Source organism: Athene cunicularia (assembly GCF_003259725.1).
Source record: "Athene cunicularia isolate RWA chromosome 1 unlocalized genomic scaffold, athCun1 chr1_part2, whole genome shotgun sequence".
NCBI classification, from domain to species: domain Eukaryota; kingdom Metazoa; phylum Chordata; class Aves; order Strigiformes; family Strigidae; genus Athene; species Athene cunicularia.
This window is the reverse complement of record NW_020799092.1, coordinates 39,323,662-39,345,906: the sequence shown is the minus strand read 5'-3', so window position 1 is coordinate 39,345,906 and position 22,245 is coordinate 39,323,662. Positions and strand designations below refer to the sequence as shown.

Here is a 22,245-nt window from a genome sequence, read left to right as displayed (position 1 = left end):
TCCCTCCCGGGGAGGGGCGGGACATCCCTAACGGGCAGATGGGAAAGCAAGCAGTCTTCAGCCAGCACGCAGGCTGCCGGTGCGAGAGCCTGCCTCCCGCGCACCGAGTCTAACGGGACTCCCTCCATCTGCTTCAAAAGGAGAAAGTGAAGTCATTCCGTGTGCGACGAAAGCAAGTTCTAAAAAAATAAAACGCGGGAAAAAGGCCCTACACCACCGTGCTGAGGCCAAGGCGGAGAATCTCACAAAAGCGGCAGCCTTACCAAAAGCCGGCTCCACCCCGTTTAACCCTCCCCAGCGCCTATCACGCCTCTCCCGCCGGCCGCAGGGCCCAGAGGCCGCGCCTCTCTGCCAGTGGGGGGAGAGCAGACACAGTCCCTTCAGAAGGAACTGGAGAGACAGGAATGCGGCCCCTCCAGAAGGAACTGGAGAGACAGACACGCGGCCCCTCCAGCCTGGCCTAGCCCGACTCTCCCCGGGGCGCCGCAGGATGGCGGTTAAAGGAAAGCGCGCGCCCAACGCTCCCTCAGCCCGCCACCTCCGACTGCCGCAAAGCGCAGCCCGGCAGAGGGAGGAACGCACAGACACCCTGTCGCACTGCCGGAAACCGGCGTTGCGCTTTACGGCCCGGCTGCCCCTGAGAAGAGGCTGGGAAGCCCCGTCTGGCCTTTTCCTGGTGCTGCCACTGAGGGGAAGGTGAGTGTCCGGGAGGCTCCGGCCTCCACCGCCCTGCTTGCGCTCTCTCCCCTGGCGGTGCTAATGCCGCTTCCCTCTCTCTTGCAGGAGGAGTCATGCCGGCTAAGGGTCCCCTGCAGAGCGTCCAGGTCTTCGGGCGGAAGGTGAGGCTGGGGGTGCCGCGGCCCGCTCCGTCTCTTCTTCACTCTCGGGCTGAACCGCGCGCTGGGGCCTTACGCATTCGGGTTCTCTCGGCCCCAGCTCGGGAGCTGCGGCACCGCCTTCTCGCCAGGGCCGTGTGGCCGGGCCGCTGCGCGGGAGTGCCAGCGGTGGCGAGGCCTGCCGGGCAGCCCACGTGTCCCGCACCGTAGGTGCTGGAGCGCGCCATGTCCCTGGCGCCGTGCGGAGCGGGAGGGAAAGATTTGTTCTCTGAGGGAGGGGGCCTGGTTTCTGTGGGTCGGAACCCTGCCATCTCTCTCGGGTGTACTCCAGAGCGGCCGCCGCTGTCGTTCCCAGGCCACAGGGGCCTGGCTCATCGTTGCCGGTGTCCGAGAGCCTTGTTACGAATTGGTGGGGGGAAGATAAAAGTTCGCACTGTTGAGATCCAGTGGCTTAAATAATGCTAGGTAACTGGCACTTGTGAGGAAATAAGCCACAGAAATGCCGTGTTGGAGAATGGAGAGGGTTTCTTTCCTTCATAACTAAATCTTAAAACTATCTAGCATTTAATTATAAATGTAATTTTATTAAGACAGTGTCTTAATACTGTAAGTCAATACCTGGGAGTGTAAGGAGTGCCACTTTTTAGTGTGGGATGTTAATCTTAGACATAAAACTAAGATTTTTAGATTGTTAAGCAGAAATCCGCTTCACACTGCTACTACAAAAATTAAATGCTGCACTAATACACATTTGGATTTTTAGAAAACGGCAACCGCGGTTGCCCACTGCAAGAGAGGAAATGGTCTCATTAAAGTGAATGGAAGACCTCTGGAAATGATTGAGCCCAGAACTCTGCAGTATAAAGTAAGCGTCCCCCCAGCCTCCCCCATCTCCTCCCGCCCTTGATTTGGATGTTAAAATATCATTATGCACATAATTGCTTGGGGATGAAGAAAAGTTGCTTGCCTTATTGACGGCACTAAATTCTTGGTTGTGTGTTAGCTGATTACCTGAAATGTAGACACTGTTATGAAAATTCAGGAAACTGACTTTCTGTGATTGTCTTGTTGGGAAGGGTGAGTTTTTTGCTTAACTGGATTCATGCCTATTAATGTAAATATGTGAAGTGGTTTTGGCACTTCAATTTTTAATTGAAATGAGTGACTTAAAACGCTCCTGTTTAAAGATTCTTTAGGACTTGGTAAATTTTTTTAAACACTGCTGAGAGCATCTAAAACAGTAGGTGAATATAAAGTGTAATAAATAGTGGAGAAAACCCACAAATACTTCAGGTCTTCAACTTTAATAACATTGATTTATTTTTCTAATGCTGATGTAGTTATGGCATTCTACTTAAACTGTTCCCTTACTCTTAATTGCCATGTGCATATGCCTTGCTGTTAAGATTTTTGAAAAATAATAAATTCGAGATTTCTGAAGGATTATCTGACAGAAGTACTAGTAAATGTCAGAGTAGGAGGTGTACTTAACTTGGATGTGTGCTTGTGTAATCAAGGTTCCATTTTTCAGAACATTCAGTAACTTCACATCTGATAAATCTGCTACAAGATCTAATCCTTCTTGTTTCTGATCACAAATTAATTTTCTTACTGTGTTTTGTTTCCCAGCTGCTTGAACCTGTCCTCCTCCTGGGGAAGGAACGGTTTGCTGGTGTTGACATCAGAGTCCGTGTAAAGGGTGGTGGCCATGTAGCACAGATCTATGGTATGATTTTTGGTGGTATTTCTGGTGTGGGCTGGAACAGGTAAAGCCACATATTTAAGAGGCTTGAATTTAGAATAGTAACTTATACATCTTGGTGTTCTTTTGCTTTTTTCACTGTGCAAATACAGTTTGTACTAAGGCTTATTGGTTATATTTTATGCACAAAGCTGTAACAGCTGGAGTAAGTTGAATTAAGTAAATTCATGAAGCATTGAGGAAACGATCTTTGCATCTTCCCTTGTGACAGGACAGTTCAGGTGCAGCTGAGCACAAAGATTTTTGGGAGAGGAAAAGGGGATTTATCATTAGAAATTATACCTTCAGTTGTAAATTTCTACATTATTCAGAAGCATCTTTCAGCTGACCTGCAAAGCTAGGTGGTTTTTCCCCTTGTAGAGAAGATTGGGAACATACTTGCACATAGAGTTGCTCTTTATATATGATAGACTTGTTCTGCTGTTGCAGTTTGGGTATAGGTTAGTGATGTGGAGCTCCACAAAGAGCAGAGACGTGTTTTAGTTTCAGAGTTGATTCCATTTTTCAAAAAATTCAGATTTTTATCAAAATCCTGATCCAGATAACCGCCTAACATCAGCTTTGCAGTTACTCCCATACTCCTGGTTTGAGTTCTGATTACTGTGTTACTATGCTACAGGCTTGTTCTGTTGAGGTATGCTAGATCTGCTCATACTGTCCCATCGTTTGTTTTGTCTCCTTAGCCTTTGAATGCACTGATCAATTTTGTCCTTATTGGGAATTATAGATATTTCAAAGAACTGTGTTTCTAAGGATTTTGAAAGTTGACTGCTTGTAGGTAGAAGATGAACCTATGTTAGTACTCAGGAGAGAAGGTGGTCAAGACTGCCTGTGTACAGTTCATGGCTATCTGGCCATTGTCAAATTGACACATGAACTGTGGGTGGCCTCTTGGCACAGCGTTCTTCAGATTTGCCAAAGTAAAAGTCACATGGAGTATGTGGGAGGGGAGATCAAGGAGGGAAAGGACAATTTGGGAGAAAACAAGACAGCAAGTTTCTCATATAACTGGCAATTTGTGTTTTAAGTTTTAAATACATTTGCAGTCCTTACTGATCTGTTACCTTTTTTTTAACAGCTATCCGACAAGCTATTTCCAAAGCATTGGTGGCTTACTATCAAAAATGTAAGTTGTTTTGATTATTGTATTAGCCTTAAGTGGAAATGTATGGTAGTTTTGGTGCAAAAAACGTTAGTATAGATTTGTTCCATGTGAAACTTCTTAAACTGAAGGTTTTGGGTTTTTTTAAACAGACGTTGATGAAGCTTCCAAGAAAGAGATCAAGGATATTCTAATCCAGTATGATAGGACTCTGCTGGTTGCAGATCCACGCCGTTGTGAATCCAAGAAATTTGGAGGACCTGGTGCTCGTGCACGCTACCAGAAGTCTTACCGTTAAAATTGTTGTACAGTCATGTGACAGTCAATAAACATTAAGAGAATTTGATAAGTTTCATGTTTCTGAATTCTGTTTATCTGTGTGGGTAAATAGGTTTTTCACTGCATGTTAACTTAAGATTGATACACCCAATTGATGGGTATTAAAAGTACAGTCAGAGGGCTATGGGCAGTTCTCTTTTATCCCTTTGTAGTAACTAAGCCTAGATAGGGTCTTGGGAATAAAGAGGAGCTTTCTCCCATCGATAAATGTGTGTTTATCAGAGCAATGAAGAAGGCTTACAGCCCTCCTGTGTTTTTTTTGTGGGTACATGCAACAGTAGCTGTTGATTAAAGCAGAGTTCAATCTTTGACTTTCTGGTAAATATACACAATAATGGACCTTTTCCAGTACCTGGATGGTCACTCTTCACAGTGTTATGAACCTACATGAGTAGCCCATCTTCTTCCCCTGTGAAAATGTCTGTCTCAGCTTAGTTACAGACTTGGTCCGTAATGCACACGAGTGTGGCTCTTGAGATGGTAACTTCTATATCATGTGTTTGGTGACATGCTTTAGTATGCTGCCCTCGTGTCATGCAGCATGTTAAGCATCTTTCCACATGTAAGTTGGTAGTTTGTATTCTCACAGAGAACTTCTGATTTTCTTGTATATTCATCTGAAATGCTACACTGTGAAGTTCCAAACACCACAATGGAATAGTATATGAGTGTTGTCTGTCTGCGTGAACTGCTTTTGTTTGTGCTTGCCTAGTGGCTAGTGGGAAGGAATCTACCCTCTTGAGGGTAACTCCTTCAACACAGTGCCAAAGTGGGTATTCAGGCAGCAATTCTTACATTTGTATAACGTCTACATTGCCAAAACCAAAGTAATTACTGGGGTGGTGGGGGGAAGGTTCATTGAACTCTTGCCATACCAGATAATACAGAGGCAGAGATTTCTGGATTAATACATCTAAATGGAGGAAACTTAAAGTAACAAACCCCATATATTCTTTTTCAAAATTGTATTTTGTAAATGTAAAACAAAAGGATTGAGTCTAAATGATTTATCTTTCAGATACATGTTCATGCAGTACAAGCACAGAGAGATGTAGACATTAAGTGTTTTAGTAAAAAAAAAAAATCGTCTTGGAAGGCAGACAGTTGCTTATGTCATGAGCTCAGTGAGGCAATTTGAAGGCCTTAGGGAAGCAAGTGGGAAAAACCTGGAGTTGAAAGTACGGCAGTAATTTTCAAAGAAGTAGCTAGGGCATGTATCAAATGTGAAAAGAAACACTGGAGAAATTCCAGTTTCTCATCTATTGAAACTGAAGATTTTAATTCTGGAAGTGATCTCCCAGGACAAAAAAAAAGTAAAGTTCTGAGTAAGACATGGGATGTGCCAACAAAAAGCTGTTGGAAAGGCTAATTCTGTCTTGGAAGAGTTGCAAGTAATTGAGTGAGGCCTTGGATATGAGCTGGCCCAACAGGCATGGGCACAGCCCTGGGCTCGTGTTTCCTATATTTGAAAAAAATTGGAGAGGAACTGGAAGAAGCATTGGAGACTAAGCAACTGAGAGCCTAGCTACTGCTGTACTGCTCTCTAAGCCTGGTATTTTTGTGTCTTATCATACAATTGTATGCCAATATGGAAATTGCTATAGGAGCACTTTGATACTTGAGAATTTTGATGGGCTTTCTACTAATGTATTTCATTCACTTATTTAATGGTAGGTTATTTCAGTGTATTCGGTCAAAACAAAGTTAAATTGGCTTCCTTTGTGAATTGGGTTGGAAATTTGCAAAGAACAGTAAAATTTTGCCTTTTGCTCTAGTTTAGGGAAATAGATGCTTGTGGCTTTTTATAAATGTTACTATTTGTAATGATGTCTCTGCTTTTTCTGTAGAAAAGCATTTAAGGCATTTTAACTGAAGTGTAATTATTTAAGAGTTAAATGTGTAACTTGAACAAATTCTTTCTGAAAAGGAATTCTCCATCCATCTCCCATTTTAGCTGTCAGAGTCTGCCACAAAATACTGCATTACATGACCTGAATAGAAGTAGAACGTTTTTATTCAAACCTCTCATGCTCCCATTGAAGCAGAGGGGACTGTTTTATATTCTATCACTAATTTACATGCCAGGATTTTTTGTCTTATGCTAAGTGAATGAGATATTCTGTTCCAGACTCTTGCTGTCTCTTTGGCAAGATGCTTGGTTTGCTTTCTTCAGTCCCATCTTTCTGCACCCTCAGATGTGACCAGTTTCCCATTCAGTGAGTTTTTCAGAGTTTCTACCTTGTAGCAGAGCTGCTCACAAATTATTCTAGCTCTTGGGCTGCTGAAAACTGCAATGCTCTGCCTCCTAGCCTGGCTTTCTAAGGAAAAAGATGCTATGCAAGGCTAATTTCAAAGTTGATTACTTGAATTCCTATGACCTTTGTGAAAACTGGCATCTTGATAGATGTTAATTAGGTTCAGCTGAGGAAAAATAAGCCTTTTAGCTGTTTGGCTCGTGTGGTGACTGAAAAGCAATGGTTCACTCATTGCTTAGGAAATGTGTACTGCCCTGCCAGTTGGCACATATGTACCCTATGCCATGGCTTGTCCAAAACTGATTCTTGCCTAGCTGTTAGAGCCGTGGGATGCAGGGAAAAAGAGAGGACACAAAGTTACCGTGGTGTGAAACTCAGGGAGACGGGGAGATGCAATACCTGATGCCAGTAACCTTAGGGGTAGATTTCACAGCTATGGGGAAACCTGATGTATCAGTTTTTCTACTCACAGAACAGCTTGTAAGAATTGGGGATTTTTGTTTTGCTGTTTTATGGAAAGGCTGAAAATAAAACACGCATTGCTACTAATATATCCAGAGATGCTATCTACATGTCATTTCTTCAACCAAAATGTTCTTAGCACAATAAAAATGCTTTCTGAACTGAACTCTGATCCTACAAAAATGTCCCATTTATCCTGTGGAGTGATGTTATCCCAACAGACTTGCTTTCTAAATGAGAAATGTTCATGGAATCGGGCTGGTGTCTGCCTGGGTGGCTGCAGATTTTTGTTCTAAATGATCACTTACTAATCACCCACTAGAGGGCTTAACTTGATTGTGGAAGCATAACTACTGTGAAGTTTGAAGGTGTAAGGAGAAAACCCGTTCATAAAAATGTTTCCTTTTCTGATGTTCTGATTCTGCAGGGATGGCAATCAAGCTTTTGTCATTGAGCATCTGCTCTGGCCAGAGACACACTCCCCCAGAGAAATAGTTTGATTTTCAAGTCCCTGGTGGCATTCTTGAACAGCTGTGAAGGTGGTTCTTGGAAGAGGAAATGCCCCTAGCCTCATATCGTTCAGCTCTTTCATTAGTTTCACTGATGTTAATCCTTAAGAAGATGAGGCGCACACATCAAAATATGGTCTTATTTGAATTCTTCGTTGAAAATACTAGTTTAATGAAGCCTGAAGTGTGAGGTCTAAAAAGTACCAAGTTTTGTTAATGATGACAGTGGATCCAGTTCTAAACCAGAGCAAACTTGACCCGTGCCACTGAAAGCAGTTATTTTCTCACGCACAGTTTATAACCCTGATGAACTGTATAACTTGTATATAAAATTAAGTCTTCTCAAATGTTATGATGGAAAATTTGGGGCAAATAATTTTTGACTGTAGCATGCAAATAAATTAACATAAAAATGTTTAAATTTTATTTTAAAAGAAAAATCTGTAACTTTAACTCTGGCTTTTTTGAAGTGTGGATCAGTATGTTCTGTACTGTGTTTGTTTTCTTACAACAGTGATTATTTTCTGATGCATATTTTCTGTTCAAAATTTTCCAAAGTCCTAATATGCGAGTATTCTACTACTCGTGTAGATAACATGTCACTGCCTCAATATAATTTGATTCAATTTTTTAAAATCTTTTTCTTAATATAGTCCTCTGAGTTAGAGTTCAATGTACTTGGCTGAATAATTATTTTTCCTTTTTAGCTAACATCCTTCATGTGCTTGTGACTGTGCTATTTCCTACCCTGCCTTGAGCAGAGATACCCAGACCTAATGAAGCTTGCTGCTATAACTCTTACAAAGTCCCTTTGCAGCTGATGAGGCTTGGACTACTTTTTGTATGTTAGAAGTTAAACAACTATGAAATACTAGCATGCACCAAATATTCCCTCAACTTTGTTATATAAAAATTGTAAAAAAAAAGAAAAAGGCTGTTTTTGATACTTTCTGTTAAATGAAAATAGTTCATTTATATTAATGGAAAGATTTGCTTGTGAAGCTGCTTATGGAGCATGGTATAGAATAGTCTGGAGGAAGGGAAGAATCCCAGATCAGATTTCTTAGAAGAGTTTGAAACAGTTTCTAAACCAAACTTAGCTTGAAAATCAGGTAACACAAAGACTGGAATGGAATTTGGAAGCTCTAATGCTTGGGTTCATCTCAGCTTGAGAGCATCCTAAGGCATTGTCCTCTAAGAGTAGGTTTATGAGAGTGTGAAATGTTGAGTACCCTCTGCCACTTTCTATAATATAGGTGCCTACATAATAGTTCACAGTCTGTGAGTATGACTACATCAGTGTATTAATTTGGATCAGGAACTCACTTCTGTTTGCAGTCTGGAGTGGTTTTGGACCACATAGAGCAGATGAAACTAAGCTGGGAGATGCAGTCTAGCTGCTGACCAGCCCGTCGCTAGTCAGAAGTAAAAACAAAGCAAAAATCTTCTTGAAATGCAAATTATGTGAATATCAGCTTCTCAGATCCAACAGTAATAAAAATAATTCTTAAAAAATACTCCAATACAATATAGTATTATAACATGTATCAGTTTGCAGTAAGTATTCTTAGGCTGCCAGCAATCCCAAACCTGCATGAGTAATGTTGGCTGCTGTGTGGACACAGGGTTTTGTCTTTCTCTGTGGTTGGGGAGGTTGAGTGTTTTACTTTGCCTTATCTTCTAATCCAGCTGGACAGCATGGAAGAGAAGGGTCTAGAAGAAATAATGGGAGAACTTTTTACCATCAACTTCTACATTTTATCTGGGTCCAAATCCACCTTCCTGTAGCATGCTCAGAGGGTCTCATGAAGCACATTCTAGGAAGAGTGTAAGGTTAGGCAAAAATAGGCTCCACACAATAAAATGCATAATAGCAGTTTCAGTTAGCATTATATGTGCCTTTAAAACTGTGCTTTTAAATTATTCTGTTAGGGTAAAGTAGGTAAGATTTTTCTATTTTAAAATATAATTTTTAATTTTTGTGAAATTATGGTTTTATATTTTAAAGAAAATTAGAAACAAACCCCATTGACCCTCTTGAATTCTTTCTCCTTTTTGCTAATATGAAAATATCATAACATATTTTGTTAAAAATGAAATATAATTATCCTCTGGGAAGCCGCCTTCTGCGATAAAAGCAGACTATAGAAAAAAATATATCTAAAATATTCTTAAAAATCCAGGTGTATTATTTAATGGAAGTTCATGTCTCTCCATTAGAACAAATAAGGAATATTAATACGTTAATCTCTAAAACCATCTGGTTAGAATTTATACAGTAGCATCATTGCAGGGTCTTGCAAAAATATTTCACTGTAATAAGCAGTAAAGTGCAGCACTCAGTGCAAGCCTCAAAGCACACAAAGGTGTGTGACGACTGAAGGAACTCTCAAACCATCATGACATGGCAACATTTCTATGTCATTGTCTGCTGTGTTATAAAGGGCTGATTCAATTCAGCAGAGGAGTAATACTCTCAGGCCCGGTGAAAGTGTAACTAATACAGACTCTGCTGAGGAGTTACCATGCATTACTAATGAGAGACATGCAGTCAGAAAGTTGTATGCAACACTTGCAAAGCTTCTGAAGCTGTATGTAGCTACCAAGCTTGATGTCTCCTTTTCTTTTCCTTTTTTGCATTGCATTATTTTAAATAATGCATCCAAGGATTTAAACACACTGTAGATCTAAGATGCCATCGTAATCAAAGCCATTATTTTGGATAAATTTCCTATTACTAAGTTATACTGAAATGAACATTGTGGGAAAGCTCAGTTTAATGATACCGTGGAGTATATTTTTGCTTCATTCACTGCTGTCCTCATTGCAAGGTAAGAACTTTTTTCCATTTCTGTAGTGATACTAACTTTTAAAAACATTTTTGTAAATATTTTAATATTACAGCTCCTTCTATTTCTATCAGTATAAAGCAATTTTTTTGACCCTTACTGGAATTAATAAATAAAATTTTTTAACACAAGTTAAAAAACTATATATATCGCCATTCACGGCTATAGAAACTAAAATATAGCTCTTATTTTTCTTAAAAAAAGATACATTTTTATGTCTAAATTTGTTACAAAACAATTATTTAGAAAGTTTCTTGGCTTTCTCACCATTATTGCCAGACCAGTAAGCATCTAATGATTTTCAATGGGGTATGATTTTGTTTTAACAGATTGCACCTGCAGGTCAAGCATTTTTAGAATACTATGGTAAATAATCACTCTTCTGGTTATAGAAATTATTCTATTTTCTATGTAATACAAATAGATCTTGTAGATAGTTTTCTTGCAGCAATTATAAAGATTTCTAAGGCAACATGAGAAAGAAGGGGTTTGGGTTATTTGTTTGGTTTTTAAAACATGGACTCTAGAGCATTTAAAATTATTTAAAATTGAGTCTTACAAATAACATTCAGAAAATTATTATAGGTAACCACTCTAGAAGTTTGACTCTGGAAAGCTCTGAGCATGTCTTGTATTTTATCAGTTCTGAGCCTTTGAAGGACTATGAACTCTGCTCTTTTTCATGGTAGCATGTACCATGGAGACTTGCAGGTGATGAGTACTTGAGAGAATCAAAGGAAAGCATGTACTTCTACATCCCTTGGAAACAGAAAAATATTGTGTAATGATGCTCTGGAAAACTTAGGATCATTAACAAAATTCAGTAGTGTTGTTTTAAACTTGACAAACTGTTGGTTGCCAAGTGCAGAGTGAGGCTGTAGAAAAATAATTTAACCTGATGACTTTTAAATTTACAGGATCTTATTGCAAGCTTTCTCTTTTGAGAAGAACTTCAAGGTAAGTTTTTATTCCTTATTTTTCAAGTCCTACAAACAGAATAAGAAGGAGTAAGTGTGATGCAGTGCAAGTTAGAAAGTAAAATATAGCCTTAAATCCAACATGTAAAATGTTATGTACATGTACGTTGGATGTAAAACACACTTTCAGAATGTTTACAACTCTTTTCAAAGAATTTATGTAAAGGGCATGGGTCCTCTGAAAAAATTGAGGTCCTTATGAAAAATGATACTTCTATGGTCTCAAGAAAGCTTAGAGGAATAATGGAATGAAACAAGCATGAGATCATTATTTCATGACTGGAAAAATACATTAAATGAGTATCCTTCTACAGTTTTAATGGCATGATAAAATCCTAGCTGCTATTTGAAGCACAGAAAAGTAAATGCTATACAGCCTTAAAATAAACATTCTCAATACAAGTTTTCATGTAGAAGCTGAAATCCAAACAAACCCCAAACTAGGGAATGTTCCTGATCCCATTGAATTAAATGGGAACTATGCCATCAATTTCAATGGAAGCATCCAGTCAGACATAGCTTTGGATGTCTAATGACCTCTAATACATCTAGTGAACACACATGCACATCAAATGATATGCCATCTTGAACTGTTGATAAAACTAAGTATGTTTTGTAGTTCAAGGCCCTTGTTTCTAAACTTAATCACACATTTAAGTCAGCTACAGCTGGAGAGTCATCTCTTGCTATTAAAGGTACCACCACAGTATATTCAAACAACACTTCAGAGAACTTGCAGCCACCCACACATAGTGTCAAGGAAATATGAAGCTGCTTTACAATTTCGTATCCTGTCACGTAAGCCTATTTTGCCTATTTACGTCTTCCCCACAAGCTCCAGGTACCTCCCTGTCCAAACACAGATTGGAGTGCTGCCCAATTCTGTAAAATGAGACCACAAAAAGAAAAAAAAAAGGGAAAAGAAGAATCACCCTTTTAAATGTTAACCCAAGAAAGACCTCTTTGATAAAGTGATGGTAATCCGAGAGAAATCCTTCTCTCCAGGGAGCTGCTTATTCACATTGCTCCAGGGACTTTTGATTATACAAGATCCTTTTTGTTTTCTTCCAGAAATGAGTTTAATGCAACTCGACAGAAAAGAGATCTTGTAACAGCCGAGGTAGGTTATATCTCCAGGAGCAGGAGGGAGGGGAAACCATCCCCCCTTTTCTGCTCTGGGCCTTTGCTGTCCTTACAAAGGAACCTTTGTGGGGAGAAGGGCCGCGGTAACAAGAGTACAGTGAGGAGGAGCAGCTATTCCCTACCTGCTCACCCCCAGCCTCAGCCCATGGCCTCATGCCTTCATTCACTCCCAGCAAAGCACCTGGTGGGCAACCCACCCTGATGAGCTGACTGACGCACACCATGGGAAATAAAAGCACGATGCTTCTGTCTTTTGTGAGGGCAAAAAGAGACCCCTGGAAAGCTGTTAGTGTTTGGTGAGAGGCACAATGGCGGTGCCACCAGCAAGGCTCCCTCCCATATGTGGTACAGTGGCAGCTCTGGCCTGGCCTTGGTTCCCACTGCCACAGCCCAGCTCTGCCTCAGTGTTGCATGCCAGCAATGTTGCACTAATTTTTATAGTAAACGGAGGAATTGTGTTCCCCAGCTGGTACATGTTTCAGGTTGTGGAGCCCAAACAAGAGTCATCACCCCACTTGATGGGGGCAGGCAGGAAGCCCAAGGCAGTCCCTCTTCACGGGCTTGTGGGGAGCCTGCTGCCAAATCACAGATTATTTTCTCTGAGTCCCTTTGAGATGTATTGCCTCCCGAGTGAGTCAGAATGTAGCTGCTGTGAAATGCTGTGCTAAGGTGAATTGAGCCTCTGAGGGAAATGGGCCCTCAGGACTGACAGTGTCCCAGGAGGCCTCCAGCAGGGAAGTGCTGTCACAGCAAGGATGCTCTGCCTCCCCAAAATAATGCAAAGGCTGAAAGCTGCTTTCCTGAGGAGGATGGCTCAGAGTAATTATCAGGGGAAATGGAATGGCTCTTGTTGTGCAGGGAGGGAAAGGATCCTCTCTGGCTAGGGATGGGTCATGGGGACCAGGAATAGTTTTGTTGTGGGCGCCTTCCAGCTGGTGGTTTGATGAAGTCCAATTTAGACAGACTGTGCTACTTGAATGCATCCCCCAAAGTATTTCCAGTTGAAAAAGGGAAGTTTTTATGTCATTGTACAAGGCATTAATGAAGACTTAACCTAACCTGTTCTTTGCGCAGTGCTGTTCACTTTGAGATCCATTAATTCAAACTCTAGACATGGAGAATGACTGGCAGCAAGAGGGAAGAAAGAAATTATCTTACAAGTGAAGGCTAATTTGTTTTGCTTAGTTGTGTAAGCAAGACTGGTGTGTATGTCTTTTGGGTGCACAGAAGGGTAACTGTTTTCTCATAGAACATCAGAGAGGGAATAAATAAAAACCACAGGGAAGAAGAGCTATTTAAGCAAAAGGGCCAAGCTTTATAAAACAAAAGGATTTAAACTGGCTATGAATAAATGTAAGAGGAAAATATTTAACAACCCGTCACTTCACCCTGGTAAACTTTCCAATCAGACTAATGGGGGCAAAACCCCAGAGTGCTTTCAGCCTGGAATGGGATCAGTTGCTGGAAGGAACAATGAGACGTGACAAGTTGCAGTAGCAGAGTGCCGGGTCAGATCAAGGGCTTCCTTAGTCTGATGCTTCCCAGTTCCTAAAGAAGACAGGAAGCAGATCAGGCAGATTCGCCTTCTCTTTTGTCTGGAATGAACTGAAATGAAATTCTGAAGGATCTCAAGGAGGAATGAAATTCATCGCAGCTGGAGTGGGCACAGTGGGATAATTGTGGCACTGTTTCTTTTAGGGTAAGAGATAAATTTGGAAAGAGACAAAGCCTTGTGTTCTAGCTGGTCCTCAGAGATCAGAGGGGCTAGGGGCATCTGGACTTATCCCTTAATAGGTATGCCAGTTGAGACCATGACTATAGGTCTGACCCAGCCCAAACAGCCCATATACTGTAAGTCTGGTTGCATTCAAGAGAAGCCATCAGATTCACAAATAGTATGGTTTATTTTTCGTGCACATTTACAGATTCTTTAAGATTGCCTACGATAAATGCACAAACTGCAGGTTGGTTATATAGCACTATACAAAAAAAAGGATTGAAATCACACACACACAGTTCCTGGGTATACACTCGGCATAGCCGAGGAAGTCTTACCAAAAGGGATCCCTTCTGGGGAGGGGGCAAGAGCACAAACCAGTTGATCTGTCCCTCTGATTTGGTGTCAGATTATTGTCCCTCCAAGTTAGGTACAAACTTGGGGTACTATTTATTGTAGTAGGTATGGTGAGTAGGTGGGACTGTAGCCAAATCATTATTCTATCATTAACACATAATTAATTTCATAATGCCAAGGGGTACAGCTGTTTTTTGTGGGAAAAAGAAGGTAGGACAGGAAGCAAGACTGTCATGATATGATAGGTGCAGCTGGATTGTCTGGGAAGGAAGGGAGGATGAGGCACAGAGTTGGCAGGTTGCTAAAAAAAAATCATATTTCAAGGGAATCAAGCAGGAGATAAGTCTGTCCTTGAAAGGAAAGAATGGGACTGCGTGGCCTGCACCCCGCCTTGCATTCTTCCTTGGTGCCACATCAAAGCACAAATCACTGGACCACCATCTGGTGCTGTGTTCATTCTGGACGCTCTGTGTCAAGAGAAATGTATGCTTCGCAGACCTCCTACTGTTTTGCTCTTTTGCCTTCCTCACGCTTCTGACACCCAATTTTACAATACCTAACTTCCAATACCTAACAGGGACAGAGCATGTTAGGGAAAAGGGTGAAATGGAGGGATATCGCATCTTCAAGCTCTCCAACTATTGGTATTTGACCAAAGTGAAAAGGGCAGGAGTGCATCCTGTCCCTTCACTCTTCCTTCCGAATGTTAACGCAGAACTTCCAAGGTGGAGCCCTGCTGGTTCATGGGCACTGGAAGACATGGAGAAGAGGGCAGTGGTGATCCCACAGCACACCTGTATGCTTCCCCCTCCCCCTAAAAGCTGTCCTCCTCACATGCTGGTTTGCTGCAGCTGCAGTTACTGCCTTCTCCACTGGCCCAGACTGCTGATGCCTCCTGTAGCATGTGGCTGTACCATGTACTGTCCGAACCACAAATTACTCTTCCTTATCAAAAGTCCCAACCCAATGTTAGAGCAAGGCCTCAGGCTCGTATCACTCATTTGTAAATCACAAAACCCCTCATTTTCCTTTTATATTTCTCTGACAGATTCAAGCTGCCTCTCCTTGGTTGCACCTTCATGGGGCCTTGATGCGGAGTCCACCAGGAGGTCAGTGCTATGCTCCTCACCTGTAGGAGGAGAGATGGTCCTGAAAATGCTGCCTCCCTACCAGCTCTCCTATGTTACTGTGGACTGTGGAAGCCCTCCTCATTATGTCCACTACAAAACCCTGCCCCGTCTCATTTTCTTATTTTATCCATGTTAAATAACGGAAAATTCCCATTAAAATTGCACTTTTGAAATAATGCCTTACAGCCAAACCTGAAGTGATAACTAAGCCAACCCTTAGATTTTTTAGATAAAGTTTATTTCCATTGCAATTCTTCTTTTCTGCCACTTTTTCTGGCATTGGCAGATGATGTAAATATGTCTGAGAGGCATATAACTGTTTATGTGTAGGGGCAGGGGTGCTCAGGCAATGCGCATGCAGCTGCTCCTGGAGGCTTTTAAGCATTGTACAAGCACATAAAGTATGTCCAAGTTACAAAAGTGGTTTTTCAAAAAGGTTCATTGTATGCAGCCAAACTTTGTTATCCTTCTTGGAGAATACATATGCCTGAGTAGGTGTTTTCTATTGTGTTTTCCATGTAAATTAATATATTTTACAGCTCACAATTCTAACAACAACAAAGAAGTCTTCCACGTTAGTGCAGTTCTATAAACAGTATTTTCTGCTTTGTCGGTATTTTCAGAGTGTCTGTGTATATTTGGAAAGCAATTCTTAAATGGAAAAAATTCAAAACTGAGCATGGAAAGGAGTTTTCACAGTGAAGGCTGATGTTCTTAATCACCGGTAACTTCTGTGTGTCCTTTACTGTAAAGGTCCCATTTTGTTCCCATTTAACATCACTAGCAGCTTTACCATGGCTTCATTGAGAGTGGAAGGGCCTGTTTATTTCATTTATTTCCTGCTTTTTTTTTTTTTTTTTTAATCTCCACCAGCAAGATTGTAAACATTTGTATCTAGAGTTTTAATCCTCTCCCAAGAAGGAAAGCAACTATCTATAAAATCTCATGAAATCTTACTTTGGGACCATTTCTTCTCCACTTTTGGGGAACTCAGCAAATGATTAGTAGATGGCAGTGAGGTCTTAGCTTCCAAACAGACTATAAAAACCTTTTATGAAATTTATTAATTAAAATATAAAACAAGCCATTCCCATGGAATCTTAAGTCTCTGACTCCAGTTACCTCTTAGGCAGAAATAACCTTTTCACTGACTTTTTTTAGCATGGGAGGAAGAATATTTATAATTGGTTTTGACTCTGTAAATTATGTATGCTGGAATGTTCATAAACTGAATGTACCCTTTGCTGTAACACTTAGGAGGGAGGAGCTGAACATATGGATAAATTATGCTGAATTTAGTCAATTAGAATAATCCGTGTCCTGTGTATTTCAAGATCAGCAGGACTGGGATTTCGTTTCTTTACATGGGAACTTGACCTTTTGTTTGCTGGGAGGAGGCTGACCTTTTGCTCCTTTGTTAGTTTACAAGTCTCAAACCAAATGAGAGAGAATGCTTTTCTTTTAACCAAGGAACACAAAGGGTAAATTTAAGTAAATGTTAAAGCCTTCAGATTGTTGTTGGTTAATTTTCTTAGCTAATATAGGTGCTCATGATTTAACAATAATGGATTTAATGTAGATCTCTCAGCCTGTTTGCAGAATACTGTATCTACAAAAAAGGCTGCTATGCTTGCTTACAGGTTCATGTCCTCAGGAGTGCCTTAATGGAGCAGCCTGCACAGAGGCAGGTGACTGTGACTGCCAGTTATTTCAGGCTCAAGGAAGCAGGTGCCAAATTGGTAAGTTTGGGGCCAAAAGAGTTAAGTTGTGCTTCAAGGGAGATTTAAGGTGTAGGTTTTTAAAACAATACTGTTAACAATATATTTTTGACTCCTGTGTAGTAGGACTGTCATTCCACTAGTAGCTAAGAGGATTAAAATGGTATGCATTAGGGATATATATATATATAGAGCATCATCAGGAATGCCTATATTTTAGCACCTGGTCTGTAATGATACATAGATACCATAACAGATAGATCACTGTCTAGTACATCAGTAGCTAGCCAGCTCTTTAGCAGTTAGCTGAACAACTAAAATGTCACTGCATTTTTCTAACAAACAGTGACTTACTGCAAGTAAAATTTCAGTGCACTGGTCTCTGGAATCTGCTGCATGTTGGGATCAAAAGGAATTATCTTCCAGGATCTGCAGTAGATCTAAATCCCTTGCTTCTACTTATGATTAAAATGTCTCCACTGAAGCAAATAAAAAACTTATGATGATCGCACGTGACTAAAACTGCAGCCTAAAGATTAAAAAAAGGCCTGATTTTATTTAATGTTGAAGAAATGAGATTGTCTTTTGTCCTTGTTATGTATTTCCTTTATAACCTCTTATTTTCTGTCTGAGCTCTTACTTTTGTATATGCCTGTGAGACCTGTGAATTTTTGATTCCTGTGCTTGTTGTAAACTCAGTGTGTTCTCTCCAGTACCTAACTCTGGTAAGGACAGAGATGGGATTTGCAAATCATGGGGACAGTATCATTTTGAAACATTCGATGGCATCTACTACTACTTCCCAGGAAATTGCTCATATATTTTTGCAAAAGACTGCAGTGCTCCAGAACCCCAGTACACTGTCTGGGTAAGTATGTGAGCATACACTAGAAATAGCACACTGAATGTTGCTGTATTACAGGACATATTTTTCACCATAAGTAAAATAAGTAGAGACAATAAATGGGTCAAACTGTTGCATTGCTTACTTAAACATAAAACTATGCTGCTGGAAAAAGTCTAAGCCTATGTGCAGTAGCTCAAAACACCAATGAAATGATAATCAACAGAGCTGGTATATTAGAAATAGTATTTCTTACTCCCCCTATCCTAAAACGGATCTCTGATCTTTCCTTTCTGGGACCAAAAGTGGGTCTTAAAGCAGACCTTGGAAACATCAACAACCTTTAGCTGTCAGTCTGTTAAAAACCTGAGTTACTGAGTAAAGTGCAAACAGCTATCACCTGCTTGATATCTGGGCACCCGTATGTACTGGGCCCCTATTCACAGCCATCCGCACACTATGGAGAGCTGCCACCCTAGCCCACAGAAACCTGTCCCCTCTGGGCATTTGCATTCTAATTTTAGATTACCTTCTACATCACGCAGAGAAGATTAACAGCTCAAACATCTTAATCTCTACCTATGTATGGGAGGCACTCTTTTCAGTAATTTCCTCAAACTGCTGAGTATCCATGGTTAATGACTTTGGGTCATGGAGAGTTCACATTTATACTTTCTTCGAAGGAAGATGCCTTATTTATCAGGCTGTTAGTTACTGTGGGGAAAGGACATGAGCTCATTTTGTTACTTTTTCCACAATGGTTGGGATTTGGTGCTGATTGGGCAGGGGAGAAGGGACAAGAGGTGTCCTAATTCTGAGCCCTGGTGGTCACAGTGCTCACATGGGCAAGGGTAAGATGCTGATTTCTGCTCCAAGGACTAGTTTTCATTTGTAATCACATGACCTCCTCTCCCAGCAGATAATAACATCTAGTGAAGATAAATCTGACATTAAACCTGCCATTTCTGTTCACTCAGGTTCTAGACAGATGCTGTTACATGTGCCTTCCATGATTTCATTTTAATTTGGATTCTGTGTGCAGCTATGACCTTTTAGGAGTTTTCAGAAAATGCTGTAGCAAAGCTCAAGATTATATTAAAATCTAGGATCCATATTTCAGTGGATTCCAGTTATTCTGCAAAGAGATAAACTACCATTCAATTGCTGGAACAAATGTCATGTTTTGCTAAAAACTGGAAGTGTTTACTCAGAAAAGGCATAAGTAATGTTGAAGCACTGCAGTCACTACAAGGCTGCGCAATGGAGAGCCAAGAACCTTTCCAAATCTTCACATTATGGTCCCTTGGCTTTAGTAATCCACCTCTCTAGAGAAGAAGAAAACACAAGAATTATTTTGATTTTCCTTGATTCTGTCTTGGGCCAGTTTTACATAGAAACTATCTGTCAATACTAGTAACATTTATGATGTCTTTAATTATGATTATCTTTGTACATGTAAAAACTCTAATGCTTTTCCTGATTTGGTTTATTTTACTCAAATAGTAACTAGTTTTTTTCTTCCACGGTTAAGTGTCAGTTTAGGAAAATTAATTCAAGTATGTGTTAGCACTGTATGTGTTTACCAACAAATCCTTTCTATAAAAGCGATACCTCTAGTTACTTTTACAGCCTCTATTACTACCTTGGCCAAATGTTTCCCAATTACTAATCTATAGCTTCACAGCACTGTCAAGTAAACTAGTAATGCAACTCCCATCCTTCTCAGAGAATGGTGACACGCACACACATAGGAGTCATATATGAAGTCTAAACTCTGTCTACATTATAATTTAGGTAACAGATACCTAAGATTCACGACACATTCCCCTCTCTTCTCAGTGGTGTCTAAAATCAGCTCACAGGCTTTTGAAACACCATAGTCTAGGGCATCCCACAGGTTTGTGTGGCTCAGCCTCACTGAGATTAATGAAAGATGTTGAAATTTTGCACAAGGCTTTGGAGTAGGTATTTGTTTAAAACTCACACTAGCAAATGTAACTCAAAACTTTGTAGTAGTTAATTGGTTACAGCATATGCACAGAAAATTGGAGACTAATATCCCTATCATCAGTCAGCGTAAACCTGAACCCACAGTTTTCAAGTCCTGAGAGTACGCCCTGACCAATGAAAGCTGTGTGGTCTCCGGGGACAAGGAACTTCCTGCAGGAGTTGTGCTCTGCCATACTGAAGGCTGGGAATACAAAGGAAGCTTGACTTCAGGGGGAGCCTTCTTTGTGCCACACTATAAAAAAGAAAGAATTCTGGCTTATCAGGCCTGTTCCAATGTCTGATTGTGGATTTTTTATGCGAGATCTACTTCACTGCCATAAAACTGTAGACATGCTGAGATAAGAGTTGCATGGTTTTCATTTTTGGAAGCATGCATTTAAGGTCTGTTTAACACCTCTCTCTAGTGGTGGACAGTCATGGAAGTTGCACATTACCAATATCTGAGACACACAGTTTTACAAATCTCTCTCTGGCTGACTGAAGCTTGTATTTCCATTGCTGTGTTCAAACTAGAGAAGCTGATGTGTGATTCAAACCAGGGCTCAACATATATATATATATATATATATATATATATATATAATGGCAGATTTCAGAAAAGCCTGCCCTTCCCCATTAGCAGGGCTGAAAAGCCAGTGTGAAATGGGTTTTAACAGATCCATGTACATTAGATGCTTGCAGTAATCTGTGGGAGCACTCCAAAATCTCAAAAAATCCTTCAGGAAGACATGTTGTAGTTCAGCTGGTGCCAGTCTCAGCTGGCATGGAGAATGCTGGTATTATGCTGAGATTTTTGTACTGGTTTGTAGTCCCCTCTTATAGATCAGACCTCTAGAAACAGATCAATAGGGGTGTCTCCTCAGTGCAAATAACAAGCTCCTATGTTGGCAGTTGTAAGCTAGCTCACTACAGTGTTTCTCAAGTTCATCTACATAAAATACCTGAGTATTTCATTCAGTATTTAAACGGCTGCCTTGTGATGCTTGTGCTATTGAACAGTTGCTATATTTCTCAGTAGTACTGGGTAGTGTGAACTTCTAGTTTTTCGTATCTTTGTAATTGTGACTTTTTTATATTCTGTGTGTTTATTTGTAAAGCTCTTTCAGTGATTGGTGCATAGAACTGTAGAATATCATATCAGTTTATGAAAAATTGCATGAAATTATTGAGAACAAATGTTTATTCTTATTGTGTGTATGTTTTTCCCCTCTAAGGTTCATAACAGTCCTCACTGTTACGGTTCAGTATATACTTGTCAGAGGTCTGTTAGCTTATTTTTTTTAAACCAAGAAGAAATAATTATTTCAGGACATGAAGTAAGAAAAGATGGCATCAGGTAAGCGTTCTAATGATGGGGTTTAACATTTTACTGCAAAAACATAGTGTGGAGTTTGGGAAATTGATTCTTTTTACATCAGCCAGGGAAAATAATTTGATGCATATCTTTATCGATCCCTTGCTGTTCTTTATTGAGGCTGATAGAGCTCTAGTTTGAGCAATGTAATGGTGCTGATGTAATACCCGAGTGAGGATAGCATACAGTTCACACATGAACCATGTGTTCAACCTCTTATCTGTAACTTAACAATTAGCCATCCCTACTTTGTATAAACAAATTCTGTATCAGACAGTGCTAGCTATCCTTGGTGCATCCTGATACCATTTTGAACAAGGCAGTCATTATTTATTTTTGGTAGCTATATTTAATGTAAGACATAATCTTCTAGACAAGTCTGAACTGGTTGAATAAAAGATCTTAAGTCCCCTTTGCCCCTTTGGGGCAAAAACTCCACAAAATACCTCTGAGGTACATTCACCCCCCAGATTTACCATCTGCTTTTTAAATCACAGAATCACAGAACTGTCTAGGTTGGAAAAGACGTTGAAGGTCATCCAGTCCAACCATTAACCTCACACTGACAGTTCCCAACTACACCACATCCCTCAGCGCTATGTCGACCCGACTCTTAAACACCTCCAGGGATGGGGACTCCACCACTGCCCTGGGCAGCCCATTCCAACCCCTAACAACCCCTTCTGGAAAGAAATGCTTCCTAATATCTAGTCTAAACCTTCCCTGGCACAACTTGAGGCCATTCCCTCTTGTCCTATCACTTGTTACTTGGTTAAAGAGACTCATCCCCAGCTCTCTGCACCCTCCTTTCAGGGAGCTGTAGAGGGCGATGAGGTCTCCCCTCAGCCTCCTCTTCTCCAGACTAAACACCCCCAGTTCCC

General features: G+C 40.6%; 2 protein-coding genes across 2 annotated transcripts in view; both read left to right on the top strand.

The window, feature by feature from the left end:
- Positions 1-621: 621 nt before the first annotated feature.
- Positions 622-4,050, top strand: RPS16 (ribosomal protein S16). Its single transcript, XM_026868139.1, has 6 exons — positions 622-696; positions 784-839; positions 1,600-1,701; positions 2,466-2,562; positions 3,677-3,724; positions 3,853-4,050. The coding sequence occupies exons 2-6, from the start codon at positions 792-794 to the stop codon at positions 3,996-3,998; spliced, it is 441 nt and encodes a 146-aa protein (XP_026723940.1). The 5' UTR covers positions 622-696; positions 784-791; the 3' UTR covers positions 3,999-4,050.
- A 5,672-nt stretch (positions 4,051-9,722) lies between these two features.
- OTOGL (otogelin like) overlaps positions 9,723-22,245 on the top strand; it is a 103,512-nt gene continuing 90,989 nt past the window's right edge. Inside the window, exons 1-7 of the mRNA XM_026864945.1 lie at positions 9,723-10,096; positions 11,032-11,071; positions 12,163-12,211; positions 15,357-15,417; positions 17,079-17,177; positions 17,870-18,024; positions 21,225-21,346. Coding sequence (XP_026720746.1) covers positions 10,018-10,096; positions 11,032-11,071; positions 12,163-12,211; positions 15,357-15,417; positions 17,079-17,177; positions 17,870-18,024; positions 21,225-21,346 — 605 coding nt within the window. The 5' untranslated portion in view covers positions 9,723-10,017. The remainder of the gene's footprint in view (positions 10,097-11,031; positions 11,072-12,162; positions 12,212-15,356; positions 15,418-17,078; positions 17,178-17,869; positions 18,025-21,224; positions 21,347-22,245) is intronic.